This window comes from Sander vitreus, chromosome 8, assembly GCF_031162955.1.
Source record: "Sander vitreus isolate 19-12246 chromosome 8, sanVit1, whole genome shotgun sequence".
NCBI classification, from domain to species: domain Eukaryota; kingdom Metazoa; phylum Chordata; class Actinopteri; order Perciformes; family Percidae; genus Sander; species Sander vitreus.
In genome coordinates this window covers 27142122-27163613 of record NC_135862.1, presented here as the reverse complement: position 1 = coordinate 27163613, position 21492 = coordinate 27142122, and the positions used below count along the sequence as shown (strand labels likewise).

General features: G+C 41.0%; 2 protein-coding genes across 2 annotated transcripts; both read right to left on the bottom strand.

Annotated features, from left to right (window-relative positions):
• Positions 1-530: 530 nt before the first annotated feature.
• On the bottom strand, positions 531-917 carry LOC144521596 (perforin-1-like). Its single transcript, XM_078256151.1, has one exon. It carries the CDS (start codon positions 915-917, stop codon positions 531-533), a length of 387 nt encoding a protein of 128 aa, XP_078112277.1.
• Positions 918-4308: 3391 nt separating this feature from the next.
• On the bottom strand, positions 4309-4695 carry LOC144521595 (uncharacterized). The gene has a single exon (XM_078256150.1). It carries the CDS (start codon positions 4693-4695, stop codon positions 4309-4311), a length of 387 nt encoding a protein of 128 aa, XP_078112276.1.
• Positions 4696-21492: the final 16797 nt, after the last annotated feature.

The window sequence follows — 21492 nt, the reverse complement described above, 5'->3', positions numbered from 1 at the left end:
TTTTACAGTCAATAAAGAGACTTTGTAACAAAAACAAGAAGACTGTAATTAACAGGTGGCTTTATCCCTCATATAATGGCTCTGGTCCCCATGCTTATGTGGATTTATTTTACATTAAGCTCTCTGTCAGCCTTAGAAGGAAGTAAACTATTTTCAAATAGAATAGGTAAGATGATTATTAATGTCTCACACCCACAAGAATAGTATGCTAAATGACTGAGAACACACAAGTTTGGTTATGCAGTACAGTTTATTTGCTATTGACAACCTTGGAAACAGGGTAAAATAGCCACTGGTTTAGTGTGACAAAGTCACCAGAACAAGGTTTATTGATAACATTTTGAGTTTGAGTAACTATTTTACTGGTCTAATCCTGAATGACGAATCATAGATTTGGGCCAGAGAACCTTAGCACTCACAGCTAGTCTATTAGGATGAAAACGTTCCTCGCAGCCAGTCGGAAAGAATTGGAAGCTGCATGTAAAGACTTGACGTCAGATACATTTTTACATGCCTAATGACTGAATGTCTCAGCCGAGGGTGTAGGTATAATGGAGCGTGCCACCTTTCTCCAGGAAGCAGTCATGCTCATGGGTTCCCAGCTTGATCTGACGCTGGCAGACTCCCAGCAGGTCATCGAAGATTAAATCACTGTCATGAACCTCAAGCCTCAGTACGTTATTCTCCTCGGCCTGGAAGTGGGTGAACACCTCTTGCCACCAGGGGTTTGGGTTGTTGTTGCGAACAGATGTTTTACCCAGAGTGGCGGATCCGCAGAAACCCTTGACATAGCTGTCTGCGTTTCCCAGGATGCTGGAGTGAAGATTGCTCGCCCGCATGTTAAACACCTTTAGCTGGGCTTCAGCCACAGTCAGACTGCACAGGATCAACAACAGGAGGGGACAACTGGAGGCCATGGCTTCACAGGTGAAGGTGGAATGTGAAGGAGGAACAGCAACAGTTTAATCTAGGGACATGGATTTACACAGCAATGAATCATGTGTCTACTGCAGTAATTTACTCCACAGTGGGTCGTTTTCAGAAAGAAATTGGTATTGAAAGCACAATCCCAGACTGGTTTATAATCTATCAGATTCCACTTTTTCAGTCAATAATTGGCAGTTTGATATCTTAGCTGTTATAAGTGATACAGCTATACAGATAATTTAAGGATCACTATTAGGCCCCATTATATTACTTGCTTACTCTTGTCAAATCATTTAGGACTGTGAATTATTTGATCTTATTTTATTTTATTTACACCCTACAACCTCTTTTAAAAGAACTTTTTACCAGTGTGATGCTAATTTTAGGGTGTTTTTAGGTTTTTATGTTGTCTGCCAGACTCAGACAGGGTTTTAGGACAGAAAACAAGATTTTAAATCTCTGAGACAGTGGTGGGATTGTAGGAAGGCAGAGATAAAACAGCTCTATCAACAATACACTCTCAATGTCACACAGGATATGCTTCATGAGAGATTTAATAGTTTGGAACCTCTGGGAGACACACGACACGCATAAAAAAATATTTTAATATGTTGGTCAAAATAAGGAAATGTGCAAAGAAATAGGCCAGTATAACATCTAATTTCAACCCTCATATGAAACAGATTAAATACATATACAGTATATAAAATCATGAATACTTAAGGTGGAACGATTTATCTAGACCAACTATGAAGACACTACAAAGAGCAAGTGCAACATGGCAAAATGTAGAAAAGCCATGTTGCCATGATTCCTAAAAAAAAGCAGCTCAGTCAGATGATACACATCACATATAAACTCACTGAGTTCCCAGCAGCCAGAGATAAGTTTTATCATCTTCAAAGTAAAGAAAGTGGAAAAATTTTGTCTGATAATAGCTGTATTTGTTTGGACTATTATTCCATTCACTTTGTTATCTCTAATCATTCCAAACATGGATATTTATGGTATGTACACTTCCTTCAACTTGACCTATTTGTTTCAGACCCTCTGTCCATTTCAATGTCCATTATTTTACCAGTAAGCTTATGCCAAATCTTTTTCACGTGTTACCAATCAATGCCTCTTAGAAAGCATTATTTTGTAAGTCCTAATTCTAAAAATGCTCTCAGTCTGCACATCTGTAAACTGAGATTGAGAGAGAAAGTCCCTTTGGTTGAGTTTGATGGGGTGACAAGCCGTTTGTTTCATCATAAGAAACAAATGACGTGTTGAAACTGGGGGTTTTTGCAACTGTGAAGTTATCATAAATCTTTTTTTTTTTTTAAACAGACCTTCATACTCTCTCAGTTCCCACATACATTTAAATTCACGATAATATTTGCTATGAAAGTAGCATTTCATTTTAAGGACAGAAAAAGAAAATAATCCCATAGGATTTAATTGAATTTAAATAATCAAAAGGAGGCTATGGCTTAAACAAAAATCAGAAACAAATGTGATATATTGGATACCAGAGGTATTCCCTAAAGTAAGAATTATCAAGTATTAGAGACTAACCATTAACATAACAAAATAGAAACATAAGAAGACAGAAACATTAGCAAATAAAGGTTGAGAATAGAGGATACATGAAGTTTAATGACATAAAACAAGAATTAATTAATAATCTAAATATTTTATGTAGCAAAAAAGGATACCTAAGAAGATCTTGTGATTTAAATGTTGTTATTAATGCAATGAGAAAACATATGGTATATATATATTTCCCATTTTGTTTATAACATTTCAATTATTTTTCAATTCAAGGAAAGCCCATTAAACTAATTTCCAGTATTTTTTTCTTTTTTTATGTTCACACCATTGCAAATGATCTTCATGTGCCTTTTCCCCATCAAACTGTTTTCACATTTTTCCTATAGAGTCCTATATAGTAGCCTATTAAAAATGCTATCAGGCAAAGAAGTTTACAGGGAGTATCTGGTATACAGATGATTACAAATATTTGCAATGCAATTAAAGCTTCGACTCCCTGCCATGTGCAACAGGCTATCACAATACAACAAACAAAACATCAAACATTAGCAACACATTGAGCAAATATGCCAGTTTTAGAAACTTAAAATAGCTTGTTCAGAGGGGATAAAGAGTGTAGATACCTCTTGCCAAACATGCAGAGAAAAAATGGCCTATGGGCACGATTAGTTTGAAGAAATTAAAAAGGAAAACACAAATGCTAAGTGAAATTACAGTAACGGTAATTTCAAAGTCTTACCTGTAGTCTTGATAACTTGTCTCTCACCATGCTGTACGCTGTTCCATGTTTTTAAAGGCCATCAACCTCGAATCAGCTTCATCTCACCCTCCCACAATACACTGACAACACAACCTGCTACATTCTCAGCATTACATAATGTGACAGAACTAGAATTTTAAGCTTTGGGTTGGGTTTGTTTGCTCAATTGATCACCATATCCAATATATTTTGAAAGCACTATAGCACCACAATAATCAAATCAGATTTCATTTTTTTTTTTTTTTTTTAATACAATCCTCACAGTCTCAAGGGCAAATACACAAATATTCCAATGCTTGTCTAAAAAATCTGATAATTTACCACGTACAGATTTTCATAATGTTAATGTTATGTAACAAAGCCTGATTCTATCCATTGCCTCGTGTTGAGGACTATATTGACTGATTGAAGTTGGTGCTGTAAAGTATGTGAGTAAATTCAATCTATTAAAGGGGTACTGTCAGGTAAAAATATAATCTTTGTAAATAGAATAAGAAGTTGTAATCAAAACATGACATGGCATGCTTGGTGTGCTATTTTCTTGGGAACCAAGCAGTCAAACTTCATATTTTACAGTCAATAAAGAGACTTTGTAACAAAAACAAGAAGACTAATCAACAGGTGGCTTCATCCCTCATATAATGGCTCTGGCGCCCATTCTCATGTGGATTTTTTTTTACACTAAGCTCTAGGTCAGCCTTAGAAGGAAGTAAACTATTTTCAAATAGAATAGGTAAGATAATGATTAATGTCTTACACCCACAAGAAAATTATGCTAAATGACTGAGAACACACGTTTGGTTGTTGCAGTACAGTTTATTTCCTTTTGACAATCTTGGAAACAGGGTAAAATAGCCACTGGTTTAGTGTGACAAAGTCACCAGAACAAGGTTTATTGATTACATTTTGAGTTTGAGTAACTATTTTACTGGTCTAATCCTAAATGACGAATCATAGATTTGGGACAGAGTACCTTAGCACTCACAGCTAGTCTATTAGGATGAAAACGTTCCTCGCAGCCAGTCGGAGAGAATTGGAAGCTGCATGTAAAGACTTAATGTCAGAATACATGCCTAATGACTGTCTCAGCCGAGGGTGTAGGTATAACGGAGCGTGCCACCTTTCTCCAGGAAGCAGTCATGCTCATGGGTTCCCAGCTTGATCTCATGCTTGCAGACTCCCAGCAGGTCATCGAAGATTAAATCACTGTCAAGAACCTCAAGCTTCAGTACGTTATTCTCCTTGGCCTTGAAGTGGGTGAACACCTCTTCCCACCAGGGGTTTGGGTTGTTGTTGCGAACAGATGTTTTACCCAGCTTGGCAGAGCCGCAGAAACCCTTGACATAGCTGTCTGGGGATCCCAGGTTGCTGGAGTGAAGATTGCTCGCCCGCATGTTAAACACCTTTAGCTGGGCTTCAGCCACAGTCAGACTGCACAGGACTAACAACAGGAGGGGACAACTGGAGGCCATGGCTTCACAGGAGGCTGTGAAGGAGGAACAGCAACAATTTAATATGGGGACATGGATTTACACAGAAATGAATCATGTGTCTTGTGAGGGTCTTTGAGACACGCTACCGCAGTCATTTACTCCACAGTGGGCCGTTTTCAGAAAGAAAATGGTATTGAAAGCACAATCCCAGACTGGTTTTTAATCTATCAGATTCCACTTTCTCAGTCAATAATTGGCAGTTTGATATTTTAGCTGGTATAAGTGGGATAATTTAAGGATCACTATTAGGCCCCATTATATTACTTGCTTACTCTTGTCAAATCATTTAGGACTATAATTTATTTGACCTTATTTTATTTACACCCTACAACCTCTTCTAAAAGAACTTTTTACCAGTGTGATGCTAATTTTAGGGTGTTTTTATGTTGTCTACCAGACTCAGACAGGGTTTTAGGAGCAGAAAACAAGATTTTAAATCTCTGAGACAGTGGTGGGATTGTAGGAAGGCAGAGATAAAACAGCTCTGTCAACAATACACTCGTAATGTCACACAGGATATGCTTCATGAGAGATTTAATAGTTTGGAACCTCTGGGAGACACACGCATACAAAATAATTTTAATATGTTGGTCAAAATAAGGAAATGTGCAAAGAAATAGACCAGCATAACATCTAATTTCAACCCTCATATGAAACAGATTAAATAAATAAATACCTAAAGTGGAACAGTAAAACAAATGTATCTAGACCAACTACGAAGACACTACAAAGAGGATAGTGCAACATGGCGAAATGTAGAAAAGCCATGTTGCCAGAGTTCCCAGCAGCCAGAGATAAGTTTTATCATCTTCAAAGGAAAAAAAGTGGGAAAATTTAGTCTGAGAACAGCTGTATTTGTTTGGACTGTTATTCCATTCACTTTGTTATCTCTAATCATTTCAAACATGGATATTTATAGTATGTACATTTCCTTCAACTTTACCTATTTGTTTCAGACCCTCTGTCCATTTCAATGTCCATTGTACCAGTTAGCATATGCCAACTCTTTTTCACGTGTTACCAATCATTGCCTCTTAGAAAGCATTATTTTGTAAGTCCTAATTTTAAAAATGTAAAGTGTTCATGCTCTCAGTCTGCACATCTGTAAACTGAGATTGAGAGAGAAAATCCCTTTGGTTGAGTTTGATGGGGTGACAAGCCGTTTGTTTCATCATAAGAAACAAATGACGTGTTGAAACTGGGGTTTTTTGCAACTGTGAAGTTATCATAAATCTTTTTTTTTTTTTAAGGACAAAGCATTTCATTTTAAGGACAGAAAAAGAAAATAATCCCATAGGATTTAATTGAATTTAAATAATCAAAAGGAGGCTATGGCTTAAACAAAAATCAGAAACAAATGTGATATATTGGATACCAGAGGTATTCCCTAAAGTAGGAATCATCAAGTATTAGAGACTAACCATTAACATAACAAAATAGAAACATAAGAAGCCAGAAACATTAGCAAATAAAGGTTAAGAATAGAGGATACATGTAGTTTAATGACATAAAACAAGAATTAATTAATAATCAAAATATTTTATGTAGCAAAGAAAGAAGATCTTGTGATTTAAATGTTATTATTAATGCAGTGAGAAAAAATATAGTATATATATTTCCCATTTTGTTTATAACATTTCAATTATTTTTCAATTCAAGGAAAGCCCATTAAACTACTTTCTGGTATTGTTTTCTTTTTATTATGTTCACACCATTGCAAATGATCTTCATGTGCCTTTTCCCCATCAAACTGTTTTCACATTTGTCCTATAGAGTCCTATATAGTGTCCTGTATAGTGTTCTTGTCAAACAAAACATCAAACATTAGCAACACATTGAGCAAATATGCCAGTTTTAGAAACTTAAAATAGCTTGTTCAGAGGGGATAAAGAGTGTAGATACCTCTTGCCAAACATCCAGAGAAAAAATGGCCTATGGGCACAGATTAGTTTGAAGAAATTAAAAAGGAAAACACAAATGCTAAGTGAAATTACAGTAACTGTAATTTCAAAGTCTTACCTGTAGTCTTGATAACTTGTCTCTTACCACGCTGTACGCTGTTCCATGTTTTTAAAGGCCATCAACCTAGCTTCATCTCACCCTCCCACAATACACTGACAACACAACCTGCTACATTCTCAGCATTACGTAATGTGACAGAACTAGAATTTTAAGCTTTGGGTTGGGTTTGTTTGATCAATTGATCACCATATCCAATATAATTTGAAAGCACTATAGCGCCACAATAATCAAATCAGATTTCGTTTTAGTTTTTTTCATACAATCCTCACAGTTTGAAAGGGCAGAGACACAAAAATTCCAGAATTTTTTTTTATTTTTTAAAGATTATTTTTGGGGCATTTTTTGGCCTTCATTTGTATAGGACAGCTGAAGATGTGAAAAGGGTGAGAGAGGGGAAATGACATGCAGCAAAGGGCCGCAGGACAGCCAGCACCATTGTTTTCCATTCACTTTAAATAAATTTAGTTCAAAATATAGTTCAAATATAGATCATAGGTTGTCAGGTTTAAATCCTTATTGTTTTCAGTATTTGTCAAGACATCAGGACAGAAGACCATAAGAACTTTCCTGAGGATTTATTGTGCAGATATCTAGTAACGCAATGGCTTATAACATGCATTACCAATATTTTAGTTTTAGAGTTGTTGTATTTTATTCTATTATGGTTATGGTACATGTATGTTTTCCCCTATCATACACCATATTCCATTATACAAGAATCTGGCTATCATAAAACTAGTTTGGACCCAACTTCATATGTGCTTATCTATTCTATTTAGGATTGATCCATCTCCGAGAACAAATAATCTTGGGCTGAATGGAACTTGGAAATGGGTCCATGCATTCCAACATAGGTTATCATGTATCCCGGTCCAAAATTCCTGGACCTTATCACAGGACCATAGGACATGAAGAATTTGGCCATCCTCTGTCTTACATTTCCAACAATTTGGTGTGTCGTTCAAACCAAGTCTAAACAATCTGGAGGAAGTCCAATAGAAGCGATGCATAATCTTGAACTAGATGAGGCGCACCCTCACATCGTGTGACATAGTTTTAAAATTCCTATAAATTCTGTCCCACTCCTCATCATCCAGTGTAATACTCAGATCCCTTTACCATGTCTTCTTGAGGGCTGACCAGGCTCTGCATAAGCATGGAACCAGCAGCTAAGTTTACAAGAATTTGTCAAAATTTCAAGATTTGTGGCCAACTGAGCTATACAGTTAGGGGGGGCGTGGTTACGGCGCTGAACTAGGTCTGTGATCTCCCGGTGATGATCGGTTAAATTCCTGTACACTATCCTTTTAACAGTATGGACAAAGGATTAATATTTTTGCAGTGCATCCATGTTGTAATAACATGCGACTGAAGAAGGTTAAAGATAGGATTAAAGTGCTTTCCTCTCCAATGGACCAATACGATGAGCTCAATAGCCCTGCTAGCTTAACAGGTAATGTTAATGCAAGCCCTGCGGCTGTGGGAGAACTAGCTCAAAATTGGATATTGGTCAAAAACTGGACATATTAAGCAATTACTTTTTTTTTTATATTGATGGAGTTCTGAACGCATATTAGTGGCATTGAGGACATAGTTGGCAACCAAACAGGTAGCCCTCCTCACACACAAGATAGACGAGCTTGAAAAACCACTCGCGAAGATCCAACCTCAGGGTGGTTAACTTGCCTGAACAGGTGGAGAATAATGACAGTTCGGTGGATGCACAGTCACAAGAATTTCATAGCCCAGCAGACGCTGAAAAGTTTGTTCAGGGCATAAAACGTGGAGAAAGCGGCGCACAGAAGAAATAAGCAGGAACTTTGATGCCCTTAATCACCATGTAAGGCAGGACATTGATTACACGGTAACACCATAAGTGGTCATAAGTTTATTATATGATGGCCAGCAGTTTCATTATTTAGTTCATCTCAGTGTTTTGATGACGACGATGCAGACGTTATGGTTGCATTGCAAGGCAATGGGCACACTCGATCAAGCTAATCAAAATGAAAAGGTCCAAACTGGTGCACAGGGACGAAAACGAAGAAAAGAGGAGGAGAAGAAAGCCCAGTAGATGTATGTATTTTCATCTCAGACATTAGTTCTAAAGTTTAATTAAAATTGTGTTTTGTGTGACTGTTAATGGTTGACGTTTCATTGCTGGTAGAAGCTAGCTAGTAAGCTTGCTTGGTAAATGGAGCTAGCTAGCCTGATCAAAACTTATTCAACAATGTTTGACAGATGACCAATATTTAGAAGCACGTTCTCATGTGTCGCCATTTCTCCAAGCAGTATCACTAGTGATAAACATACACAATAAGATGAACATACTGACACAAGTTGACACACTTTAAGTTCATTTTAACTATGTCACACATAGGATTCTTTGGATAAACACTTTGGTTGTGGGCTATCGTTTACATAGCTTAATCCACAAGCTGTCTTTCACAAGCAACAAAATCGTTTAAAAAAAAAAGGAAAATAGAGGGTTTTCACGACGCGTCATCAGACCGGAAGTCACCATATTGGAGGTACACCGCATCACAACAAAGCACAGGCACTGAAGTAGATCCCGAACGTCGTCAAGGAAAATGGTTAATTATTGCCGTGTTTTAGGTTGTACCAATAGGTCAGACCGAGAAAAACATTTGGAATATTAAAGCTACAAGCAGCGTTGGACGGGCCCTCGCGCCTCTGTGGGCGCCGCTCCTTGCGACCGTGCATTTGCGCGGCACTCAGACACTGCAAATCATCACCAATGAAAAGGGAACTCTCAGTTGAGTTCAATGATACCTTACACAAGTGTACAAGAAACGGGTCATTAGTTATTAAAGGGGGCGTGGCTTACGCATATGGGGCGGGGCAAATTGTCATCAATGAAAAGGGAACTGTATGCTGAGTTCAATAGCCGCTTTCTGACCAGAGGGATTTTTGCAGTTCCTAAAACATAAAATTCCTAGAATCCTTTTTTTTCGTGTTCCGACTGGACCAATTTGGGGATTTTTAAGTTCCTCGGGCCGTAGTTCCTGTAACTCTTTCAGCTCCTACTTCAGGGCAGGGTCTTTTTGCTGTTCCCTTTTCAGCATAGGAACCTAGGTCAACGAGGGTTGGGTTTCCGGTACAGACAGACCAACAACGGGACAATTTTCGCCATCTTATTCATCACTAAATTCACTTCTGACAACATTTTACACGAGAAATGAACTGTTTAGCTTTTGAATATAGGCAGTCTTGCGAAAATTTATGCCAAATTGACAATTTGCTTCAAAGTTTTCGGAGTTAAGAAGCTCCATGAAGTGAGGCGACAGCCAAGCAGGTACCTGCCCCGGCCGCTAGCTCGTCGCTCGGCCAGTCATGCTCAGAGACCCTGCTGTAAGCTGGAGGTCTCTCTGACCGGTCTCGTAAATAAGAGGCTTTTATTTCGCCATTGACGGTTTGTTTGTTTAAATATCACAACACATGTCCATCATAAGATTAACGGGAACCTGTGGTTAACTGTCTTTTCGGAGTTAAACTCCACCTCGCTGGCCGGCTGTCTCACACACACACACACACACAGTCACACAAACACACACATGTCCACAGCGCTTCAGTTTCTCTTTGGGAGACTTGTTTAAATTATGACAAATATGCTATATACATTAGATTTAGTATTTAGTTCATACTTTTTTTGGTGTATTTGTTTTCTGATTTTAACGCTATAAAGACCATTGCCGTGCTTGCGTCATTCTCTTACCCCTCCTATAGTCCCTATGGCCACTTGGCCAGTGCGAATGCAAATGATAAAAAGGGTTTTGGGGGAGAGTAGTTAGTAGATCTGCTTAGAAGTGGACTTTTCCTATAACTACGTTCCTGTAACTACTTGGTCGGAAAGTGGCTACTGATACCTCACACAAGACTCTACCTTAAATGGGTCACCAGTTATGAAAGGGGACGTGGCTTAAACATAGGGTGCGGGCCAAACCATGACCAATGACAAACGGTCTCTCTGCTGAGTTCAATGATACGCAATATATTGCGTGATAGTGCGAAAAAAAACTTCTTAGCAGAAATGGGCATGGCCTACATTGTGTGATTCAGCTTAATTCAACGAACACGTGGATGTAAGGTTTTTTAATGTGCGTTGTGTAATGTGGGAGTTAAAGGCAGAAAACCATTACAGCACCACGTAGTGGTCCACATGTGTAATTTTTGGTAGGTGTGGTCCATGACCCATTGTACATCTACCCTGTACATTTAAAGTTACTCACATTAGTGTAAGTGATGAATCCAAACGTGGGTCCAATAGGCCAAGCCCACTTTTACCAATCAGTACCCCCACTGTAGTGTTGGCCTCAGGAGTGGCCCTAGATGGTACCCTCCAAATTTCATAAAAATCGGATGCGCCTTTCATGAGATATCAACTTTTTGTACTTGTAGCGCCCCCTAGTTACCAATTTTCGTAAAATGTGTGGGGGACCTCCAGAGGGTCATGGCAAACAAGAATCTAAAGGTTCGCGTTGATAGCATTTATGTTGGTCAAGATTTGGCAAAGTTGGTGTTTTCATACTTGGCTACACAAATTTGTCCGTTTGTAATTTGCGCAATTTTTCTCCGATTGAAATTCTTTTAATAACTTTTTTGTCAGGTCGGTCTTGAGATGCTACTTACCAGGTTTCGTGGAGATCGCTTGCACGGGCTAGGAGGAGTTCGGCAAAGTAGGTTTTTGATAAATTGCAATTTTTCAAGCATAAAAGACTAAGCGGAAATGGGTGTGGCCTATATCAGGAGATTCAGTTGGATCCAGGGAACACGAGAATATATGGTTTTTGAATATTGGAGTTATAGGGCCAAACGCGTTTTTTTTCAGCTATAGTGCCACGTAGTGGTGGAAGTGGGTCAATTGTTGTGCCTGAGGTCCTTCTGGACCAGTCCTGAAAATTTGGATGGATTAAACATGGTTAAAATGCTAACAGTTTACGTTAAACAGTGTAAAGTGTGACTGTACTTCACTGTAGAGGATTCCAACACCAGGACGTAACAGTCTGCGGTCAGCTGCCGTTGTTGGAATTAAACGCAGACGGTGCATTCACTTAAAACAGGTAGCCTCGTGGTGCATTCACAGTAATTGTAAAATATGGTGGTTGTTTTTTTCGTTCAACAGCAACTTACTGGTGAAATAAGTTACTGTTATAAGTTTTAGTTATTACATTATTATTAAAATTTTTAATTTTGACCGTGGCCTTAGCAATAAACAAGTCGCTGACTGTTGTTTACTACCCTTCTTTTTTTTTTACTTTATTGAAAAATATCGGTTCAGGCACCGGCACAAAAGTATCTCTTTAGCACCGGTATCGGGAAAAAACCCAAACGATACCCAACCCTACTGGTAAGGATAGGGATTTTTAGTTTTTTAGTTAGGTACTTGGAGGAATTGTGCAGTAATGACAGATTCACACATTTTTCTTTTGTTTACAGTAAATAAATAATAAACAAATACAAATCTTAAAGTCAAGTTCATAAAGTAACTTTCCTTGCATTCATTTGATTCCCAATCAAGATACACTGGTAAGAATTGCTTTTCATGTTAATATGTACTTAACAGTTCTGAAATGCAAAATAATAGAATTTTAATCATGTGATAAAACATGCAATTAATCGTGATTAACTATAGAAATTCAGCGATTAATCGCGATTAAAATAAGTTAATCATTTGACAGCCCTAATAATAATACATTTTATTTGTTGGTGCCTTTCATGTGTGATGTGGTCTGTTGATGACAATGGTGCAGGTGATGATCCGGGCTGCAGAGTTCTGGATGGTTTGGAGGCAATGGAGAAGTGGTGCCAGTGAGGAGGGCCAGGGCGTGTATTGTGTTGGGACAGGGAGGGGGCGAAGTCTGGAGATGTTGCGGAGGTGAAAATATGCAGTGCGATGTGGGGACCAAAGGAAAGTGTACTGTCCAGAAGACGCTGAGACTTTTGACTTTGGAAGAGGTGGGAATTGGAGAGCCATCAACTAATATGGTGAACGGGTGGGTTTTGGAGAGTGTGGATTTTGAATCTGTGAGGAGAACCTTGCTTTTATTTCTGTTGAGCTTGAGAAGATTGGTTGTCATCCAGGTGCTGATAGCTTGTAGACAGGAGGTGAGGGCAGAGGGGGGAAGAGAGGTGTTTGGTTTTGTGGAGAGGTAGAGTTGCGTATCATCGGTGTATGAATAAAAATGTATCCCAAAAAAAAATAATGTTGCCAAGACTAAGAACGTAGACAATAAAAAGCTGGTTGGGCTTGAAGTTGAGTTGCTATAGTCCGTTCCAAAAGTTTAGTGATGAATGGGAGGTTGGAGATCAGTGGGTAGTTATTTGGGTCGTTAGGATCAGAACCTGGTTTAAATAAATAAAGAGGTGTTAATTATGGATATTATGATGAGTTTAGTGATTTCTTCGACTGTTGGAGGCTGGAAAGTCCATAGGGTGGAGAGTGGTGAATCCAGCGTAGTTGGTGCAGAGGCAGAAGAAGCATTCAACTGGTGATGAATATTGGTGACTTTGGTACTGAAAAAGTCCAAAAATGTATTACACTGAGTAGTGGAGATGAGGTGATTTGCGGTTTCTGCAAGGTAGGCTCAAGTAGTTTGTTGACAGTGGAGAATAAAGTCTGAGTGTTATTTCCACTGTTGCTTATAATGTCAGAATAGTAGGAGGATTTAGCAGCAGTCAGAACACTTTTGTATAAAAGAATATGATCTGTATAAATTTGGTGATGAATAGTTAGTCCAGTTTTCCTTAATAGTCTCTCCAGATGTTGGCCCGCCATTTTCATATGGCGGGAGAATTTTGTGAATGTGATAAACAAGTCATTGTAGTGATCCACCAGGTTAGCAGTACAGAGGGTGGGGGGAGTAGGATGAAGAGAGGTACTGATTACTCTGTTGAGCTCATCTGGATTTATGTTTTTGATATTACGGAAGGATATAGAGCGCTTCAAGTTTAGATTTGAGAATGGCAGAATAATATTAAAGAGGACCATTTTATGGTCTGAGATGGGAAGCTACGTAGAATTAAAATTGCATGGTGTCACTCCAGAGCAACAGACTAAATCTAAAATATGGCCTTTATTATGGGTTGGGAATTGAATGTACTGAGTGAGGCCAAAACAAAAATAAAATAAAATCTTTAGTGTTAGTGTGTTAATGAAAATATTAAAATCACCCATTAAAATTGCATTGGGGGACATTGCACATAAGTCAGACAAAATAGCAGTCAGTTCACTAATAAAAACTGCTGAGGGTTTTGGAGGATGATAAATAGACACAATAAGGGTGGGGGTACGACGTTCAGTTTAACAGCCAGGATTTCAAAGGAGGACAGCTCTGTGACTGAGACTGACAAGATTTTGAGGTTCTCTCAATAGATTAGTACGAGACCACCTCCTCTTCTGGAAGAGCGGGGTTTGCAGATGTAAACAAACTCAGGAGGTAATGCATTGTTGAGGTGGAGGTAATGGCTCTTTACTGTTTTAATACCATGTCCCTTAGTTTGGAGATAATGTGCCACATCATTTAAAAAATTAATGAAAATGAAAGCCTGGGTTATGAGATGCAAGTTTGTTTACTCCAATCATGCTATCCCTACCATAGTGTCTGACGACACTGCCCCACAGTGTTGTTGTCATCACAACAAACCACACGTGCAGTCTGGTAACCTGAGACCTCTAGTATGTGTTGACAGTGTCATTCCTCCCACCCTGTGACAAAGGCCCTGTCACTTTTGGATGGCACATGGTAAACCTACTCAGGTCACCAAGAACCCAGACAATTAATTTGCAGTCACACTTTTATACATATCATTCAGTAAAACTGTTACCAAAAATACCACATTACATTTGTTTAGTTTAGTCAGTTCAGTTTATTCATTATTTATTTCTATTTTTCAACAAACTATGTTACTTAACCATTATTTCGAACTCTTTCTCCTCTCCAGTCCCTGGGTCTGAACCAGAGCTGAGGCAAAGTGCTGCTTCATATAGGGCCTACAGCAATCACACTCAGGCTGATGGTGGGAGATACCATGTATCTGGGTCATAGGTGAGGGTAGATTTTCTAGTTGAAAATGTGTGTAAGTTTCGGTGTTTTCTAAAGTAAGATGAGTGGAAAATGATTTTTTCAAGAGTGTTATTTGTTTACTGTAGAAACTAGCAGTAACATTCTAAATGTTTAAATGGTAACATAATTGAAAGATAATTGAAACAATTAAGAGTTGGTTGGTCTAGTAGGAGGGGGCTTAACATATATAAGCCTCTGGCCACCTAAGCATGGGGGTTCAGTCTGAGGGTGACTACAATCCAGACAGGTGATGTGAATTTTGCTAGTGATGGGCGAACAAAGCTTTGTGAAGCCTCTGAAGCGTCTTCCTGATTGTATCGCAAAATGATCCGAAGCATCAAAGCGTAAAAAAAAACGCAGTGACAGCTGGTGGTCAGTCAGCAGAAATGACAGTGGCTATGAACTCAACACAGCCAAACGAAGCTACAACATGAACATAGGAGAAACAGAATGGACACATGCATATGGCATGACATGACTGAACTTGAATTAAATGACATGAACATGACATGACTGAATTCAAAATATAAAGCCTATGTTTGAATATAACATAATAATATAAATTACTGTGATCAGGATTTGAATGCAAGTATGTTTAATTAGGCTAAATATGGATTCAATAAACTGCAGCAACAATTCCATCTTCTACCGCTACGTAGAATTATGTACAGGTGTATGTAAGTAGGCTAATTTCCATTAAAAGGCTAATCAAATAAATTGCAAGCCACACTCATAAACCCCGCGATGTTCCAGTGAATTCTAACGGGCCGTTGGTAAGCACGCAGCGACATGAATCCAGCCAACCCTTCCAGAGTTTCAGTGACGTTCGAAGCTTCGGACGTCATCAGTCACGTGCTTATTTCAATTTGATACAAGCTCCAACACTGCTTCGAACCAGTGTGCTTTGCGGGAGTGATACAAGCTTCGGTGCCTCGGTGTCAAATGCCCCATCACTAGTGAAAACCTTGTGTAAAAAGATATATATTTTGTGTTTTTTTTGCTGTGGATTTCCTGCGCTGTTTCACCACATTTTTTTGGTAAATAAAAGCACCTTCATGTTTTGTAACTTAAGCCATTGTGTTAGCGACTTTTGTACGCTCTCTGTAACATATGGTGATTTGAACCCACGCCTCCACTGGAGACTGCGCTCTCTGTAACACACCCCCTCTTGCTCAGCATCCACAAACAATACTACTTCATTTATGCTGCAAAATGCTTGCTCTATTAACAACAAAGCACTTCTTATCCTTGACATCATTACACAAAAGAAAATAGACTCTTTGCTTAACTGAAACCTGGCAAAATCAAGAGGATTACATGACACTTAACCAATCCACCACACCTGGCTATGTGTACATCCAGACAGACTGTCCTTATATACCGTCCACCTAAAGCCTCCACCACCTTCATGTCTGAACTATCTTAGCTACTCACCTCTGTCTGCTCCAGGTCTCCTTCCACACTCCTCCTTGATGACTTTAATATCCACATAGACTTCACCAGCTGCACACTAGCCCCTGCACTTCTATCTCTACTGGATTGCCTCAACTTCATACAGCATGTCCAAGGTCCCACCCACACCAAAGGTCACACATTGGACCTTATGTGCTCCACCAGCACTACACCCCTCCATCTACAGTGCCTGGACCTTGCTGTCTCTGATAATTATGCTTTCCTCTTCACTATCCCCACCTCTCTCCCTAGGCAACATACTACACGTACGATTACATTCCAAAACAAATCAGTGAGCACACCAACCCTAACGAATGTGTTAGCCACCCACTTGACCTCCAATACCCCTGACCACAGTGGACGCCCACTACAACACTGCTCTGTCTTTCAGCCTTGACTTTCTCGCCCCCCTTGGTACACCACAGAACTTTGCTCCATGAAGGCCTCCGGTCGTCGACTAGAGAGAGACTTTATGAAAGAACTGACCTCACCGTCCACCTGAAGGCCTACAAAAAACATGTGAGCGCCTACAAAGAAGCCCTTTCCAAAGCCAAGACACAATGCTACACCACCCTCATTGGCAACCAGCAAAACCACCCCAGAATGCTGTTTAACTACTAACCGCCTACTCCGCTCCATTGACACCAACCTCCAGGTGACCCTGACTGTTGCACCAAGTTCCTTGATTTCTTCCAGGCCAAAGTGGATCTTATCCATCAGCAACTCCTGTTTTCAGCCCCTTTCCATTTTAACACTACAGGACATTGCTCTCTCCCCTGCTCATATGCCTCAGAGCTGCCTCTCCTCATTCACTAAGGCTTTCACCTGCTCCCCAGACCCAATGCCTACAGTCCAGGCCAAAGCATGTCTGCCTGTCCTGTGTCCCATCATGGTGGATATAATCAACTTCACCTTGGAATCTGGCATATTACCCTCCCACTTCAAAACCGCCTCAGTCACCCCTATCCTTAAGAAGCCAGGATCGGATCCCGAGGATGCAAACTACTGGCTGATTTCCAACCTTCTATTCCTAAGTAAAATACTGGAAAAAGCTGTTGCCGCCCAAGTCTATCAGCCTATGTCCAACCATTAGCTCTATGAACCCCATTCATGATTCAGACCTTATAAAGTACAGAGACAGCCCTCATCAAAATCGCAAGTTATCTAATCACCACTGCTGACTCTGGACACATCAGCATACTCGTTCTCCTCAACCTCTCCGCAGCCTTTAACACAATCTCCCATACCTTTCTCCTCAACCGCCTATCCCATCACGTTGGTATTACTGGCACAGCTCTTTCCTGGTTTCAGTCTTATCTCTCATACAGGAAGCAATTTGTCACCATTGGCAACTTCCGCTCCCACCCAGCTCCAGTCAACCAAGGCGTGCCTCAAGGCTCTGTGCTTGGACCCATCCTCTTCACCATCTACATGCTCCCCTTGGTCAGATTATCTGGCAACATCATCTGTTTCCACTCCTACGCCAATGATACACAGCTCTATATCAACACCAAACCATCCACTCAGCTCCCCTCCACCTCTCCCTGGTCAACTGTCTGCATAACATCAAAGCCTTGATGTCAACCAACCTACTCAAACTGAACAGCAATAAAACTGAGTTCTTGGTTGTGGCCCCCAAGGCACTGTGCCAGTTTCTGGTCGTGGTTAGGGTGAGGGTGATGGAGGTCCTTCATGAGTTGCGGATCCAAAATAAAGCCTATAAAGCCTTTGGACAGTGTAGGCTGGGTGGTCGTCAATCATGCATACAGGTGGTGGAGGATCCGCAGGCGGGCACAGAGGACTGGACGAGACAGGTTTCAGTTGAGACACATGAAAGGTAGGATGACATCTCAGTCCGTGGCAATTTTAACCGCACAGCAGAGGGATTGATAATCGAACCAACAATGAAGGGACCCAAAAATTGAGGTGCCAACTTGCGTGATTCAATCCGCAGGGAAGTGTTCTTGGAAGAAAGCCACACCTGCTGATACTGGGGAGCTGGGGTCCTGCGCCGATCTGCCGAACTCTTGTTCTGCTCTGTGGTCCTGAGCAACACTTCACGGGCATCACGCCAAACCTGATGACAGCGACGCAAGTTCTCCTGAACAGAGGGAACCACCAATTCCTTCTCTTGATCAGGAAACAGGAGGTTGATACCCCAGCGACGCCTCGAAAGGGGATAGGCCAGTAGCAGACGTGATTAGGGAGTTGTGGGCATACTGGATCCAGGGAAGGTGTTTCGCCCAAGAAGATGGATGGACACAGCGAAGAGATGTTTCCAGCTCCTGGTTGGCTCTCTCAGTCTGACCGTTAGATTGTGGATGGAATCCTGAGGAGAGACTTACAGTCGCTCCGAGAGCAGAACAAAAATCTATCCAGACTTGAGAAATTAACTGTGGGCCTCTGTCAGAAACAATGTCTACAGGTATTCCATGGGGACGGAATACATGTAAGACTAAGAGCGCCGCTGCCTCACTGGCAGTCGGTAATGCTACATAGTGAGCAGATTTAGAAAATCGGTCCACAATGGTGAGTATTGTATCATTACCGTCGGACACAGGGAGACCAGTGACAAAGTCCAGGGCTATGTGTGACCAGGGATGATTCGGGACCAGCAGGGGTTGCAGCAGACCCGAGGGAGACTGATGGGATGCTTTACCCCAGGCACAGGTGGTACATGCGGCCACGAAAGCCCGGACATCAGCTTCTGCTGACGGCCACCAAAAGTGTCTTCTCAGCAACGTAAGGGTACGTTGCATCCCTGGATGGCAGGCGAAATGGGAAGAATGGACCCACTGCAACACTTCAGACCGCACAGATACAGGGACATAGAGCCAGCCAGATGGTCCATCAGCTGGTCTGGGATCTGATGCTTGGACCGCCTTGACCAGAGATTCGATCTCCCAGCGAACTGCGGCCACAACGCAGGTAGAGGGCAGAATGGACTCTGGTTCACTGGACTCAGAGATGGAAAACTGGCGGGACAAAGCATCAGGTTTTACATTGCGAGATCCTGGACGGTAAGTAAGAGTAAAGTTAAACCTACTGAAGAATATGGACCATCTGGCCTGGCGAGAGTTTAGTCTCTTTGAAGACTGGATGAAGGCCAGGTTCTTGTTGTCGGTCCATACCACAAAAGGCTGTTCCGCCCCATCCAGCCAATGCCTCCACTCCTCCAGCGCCAGTTTCATGGCCAGCAACTCCCGGTTTCCCACGCCATAGTGTCTTTCTGCTGGAGATAACTTCTTGGAAGCACAAGGATGGAGTTTTTGAGCCGTGGGGGAGCGTTGATAGAACCGCTCCAACACCGGAGTCAGAAGCATCCACTTCCACCACAAAAGGCAAAGTAGTATTGGGGTGAATGAGCACAGGGGAGGTGGAAAAAACAGTTTTTTTCAGGGTACTCAATGCTAGATCAGCTTCAGGAGACCACACAAACGAAACTTTAGGGGAAGGGAGTTTGGTGAGGGGAGCAACCACCTGACTAAAGCCCTGAATGAATCTCCTGTAGAAATTAGCAAACGTAGTTGTTTGCGAGTCTGGGGAAGGGCCATTCAGACACTGCCTTAATCTTGTCGAGGTCTGCTGAAACCTGTCCCTTTCCAATAATGAACCCAAGAAAGGGGACTGACTCATGGTGGAACTCACACTTCTCTGCTTTAACAAAGTTTGTTTTCCAACAGACGTTGCAGGACGACACGGATGTGGGAAACCTGTTCTTTAAGGGCCTTAGAATTAAAAAAAAAAAAAAATAAAAAATTCAGAATATCGTCCAGGTAGACGAAAACAAAACTGTTTAACACGTCTCTTAGCACATCATTCACCATGGTTTGAAATCTAGCTGGTGCATTTGTGAGTCCAAAAGGCATTACCAGATATTCGAAGTGTCCAAGTGGTGTATTGAAGGCCGTTTTCCACTTATCTACTTGCCGAATCCTGACGAGATGATAGGCATTGCGCAGATCCAGTTTAGAGAAGACAGTGGCACCCTGAAGTGGTTCAAAAGCAGAATTGGATTAGTGGCAAAGGGTATTTATTTTTTACAGTAATGTTGTTCAGACCGCGAAAATCAATACAGGGGCGCAGTGTCTTGTCCACAAAGAAGAACCCTGCCCCCACAGGTGATGATGGACGAATGATCCCTGCGGCCAGGGACTCTGATATATTTCTCCATGGCCTCTCTCAGGTCTGGACAGGTTGTAGAGTCGGCTAGCATGCAAGGGAGCTCCTGGAAACAACTCAATCGCACAGTCACAGGGTCTATGGGGTGGCAGAGATAATGCTTTCTCCTTGTTGAACACTTCCGCTAGATCCAGATATTCCTTGGGAACTGATGACAGATCGGGCAGTTTCTCTGATACATAAGGGGTGTTCACGTTGGGAGGAATAGCTGAACTGAGACACGAGGAATGACAAAAACTGCTCCAACTGCTGATAGTTTTGTGTTGCCAGTCTATTTGGGGGTTGTGTAACCGGAGCCATGGAAAACCCGAGAATGAGAGGGGATGAGGAAGCTGACAATACTTTAAAAGTGATTTCTGTCACGCCACTTATTTTACAGCTACCCCAAGGTCTTACAAAGCTAACACAATTTAATGCATTTTTGTGAATTTGAGGGGTTTCGTTAGCTGCTAGTGTCCCTTCAATCCTATGGGTAAAGATCGTGGCTATCTAGCTACACTTTCGGCATAAGTATAGTATATTTACAGTTTGAATTTCATCATGCCACTTATATCACAGCTACCCTAAGCTCTTACCAAGCTTAGCTAACACTTTTGGCCGATTTCAATTTAAGGCATTTCTGTGAATTTTAGGGGTTTCGTTAGCTGCTAGTGTTCCTTCAATCCTATGGGTAAAGATCGTGGCTAGCTAGCTACACTTTCGGCATAAGTATAGTATATTTACAGTTTGAATTTCATCATGCCACTTATATCACAGCTACCCTAAGCTCTTACCAAGCTTAGCTAACACTTTTGGCCGATTTCAATTTAAGGCATTTCTGTGAATTTTAGGGGTTTCGTTAGCTGCTAGTGTTCCTTCAATCCTATGGGTAAAGATCGCGGCTAGCTAGCTACACTTTCGACATTACTGTAGTATATTTACACATAGACTGTATATAAAATGGACCAACAGATCCCGTTGCTCTGGACAGAGACCAGTGAAGGATATTAGAAGCACTTTTCTGGTGAGTGCTGAGCGTTACTGCGCAGCCTCCAAC

Coding starts and splice junctions, on each gene's coding strand:
- LOC144521595 (XM_078256150.1), bottom strand. CDS start 4,695: ATGGCCTCCAGTTGTCCCCTCCTGTTGTTAGTCCTGTGCAGTCTGACT.
- LOC144521596 (XM_078256151.1), bottom strand. CDS start 917: ATGGCCTCCAGTTGTCCCCTCCTGTTGTTGATCCTGTGCAGTCTGACT.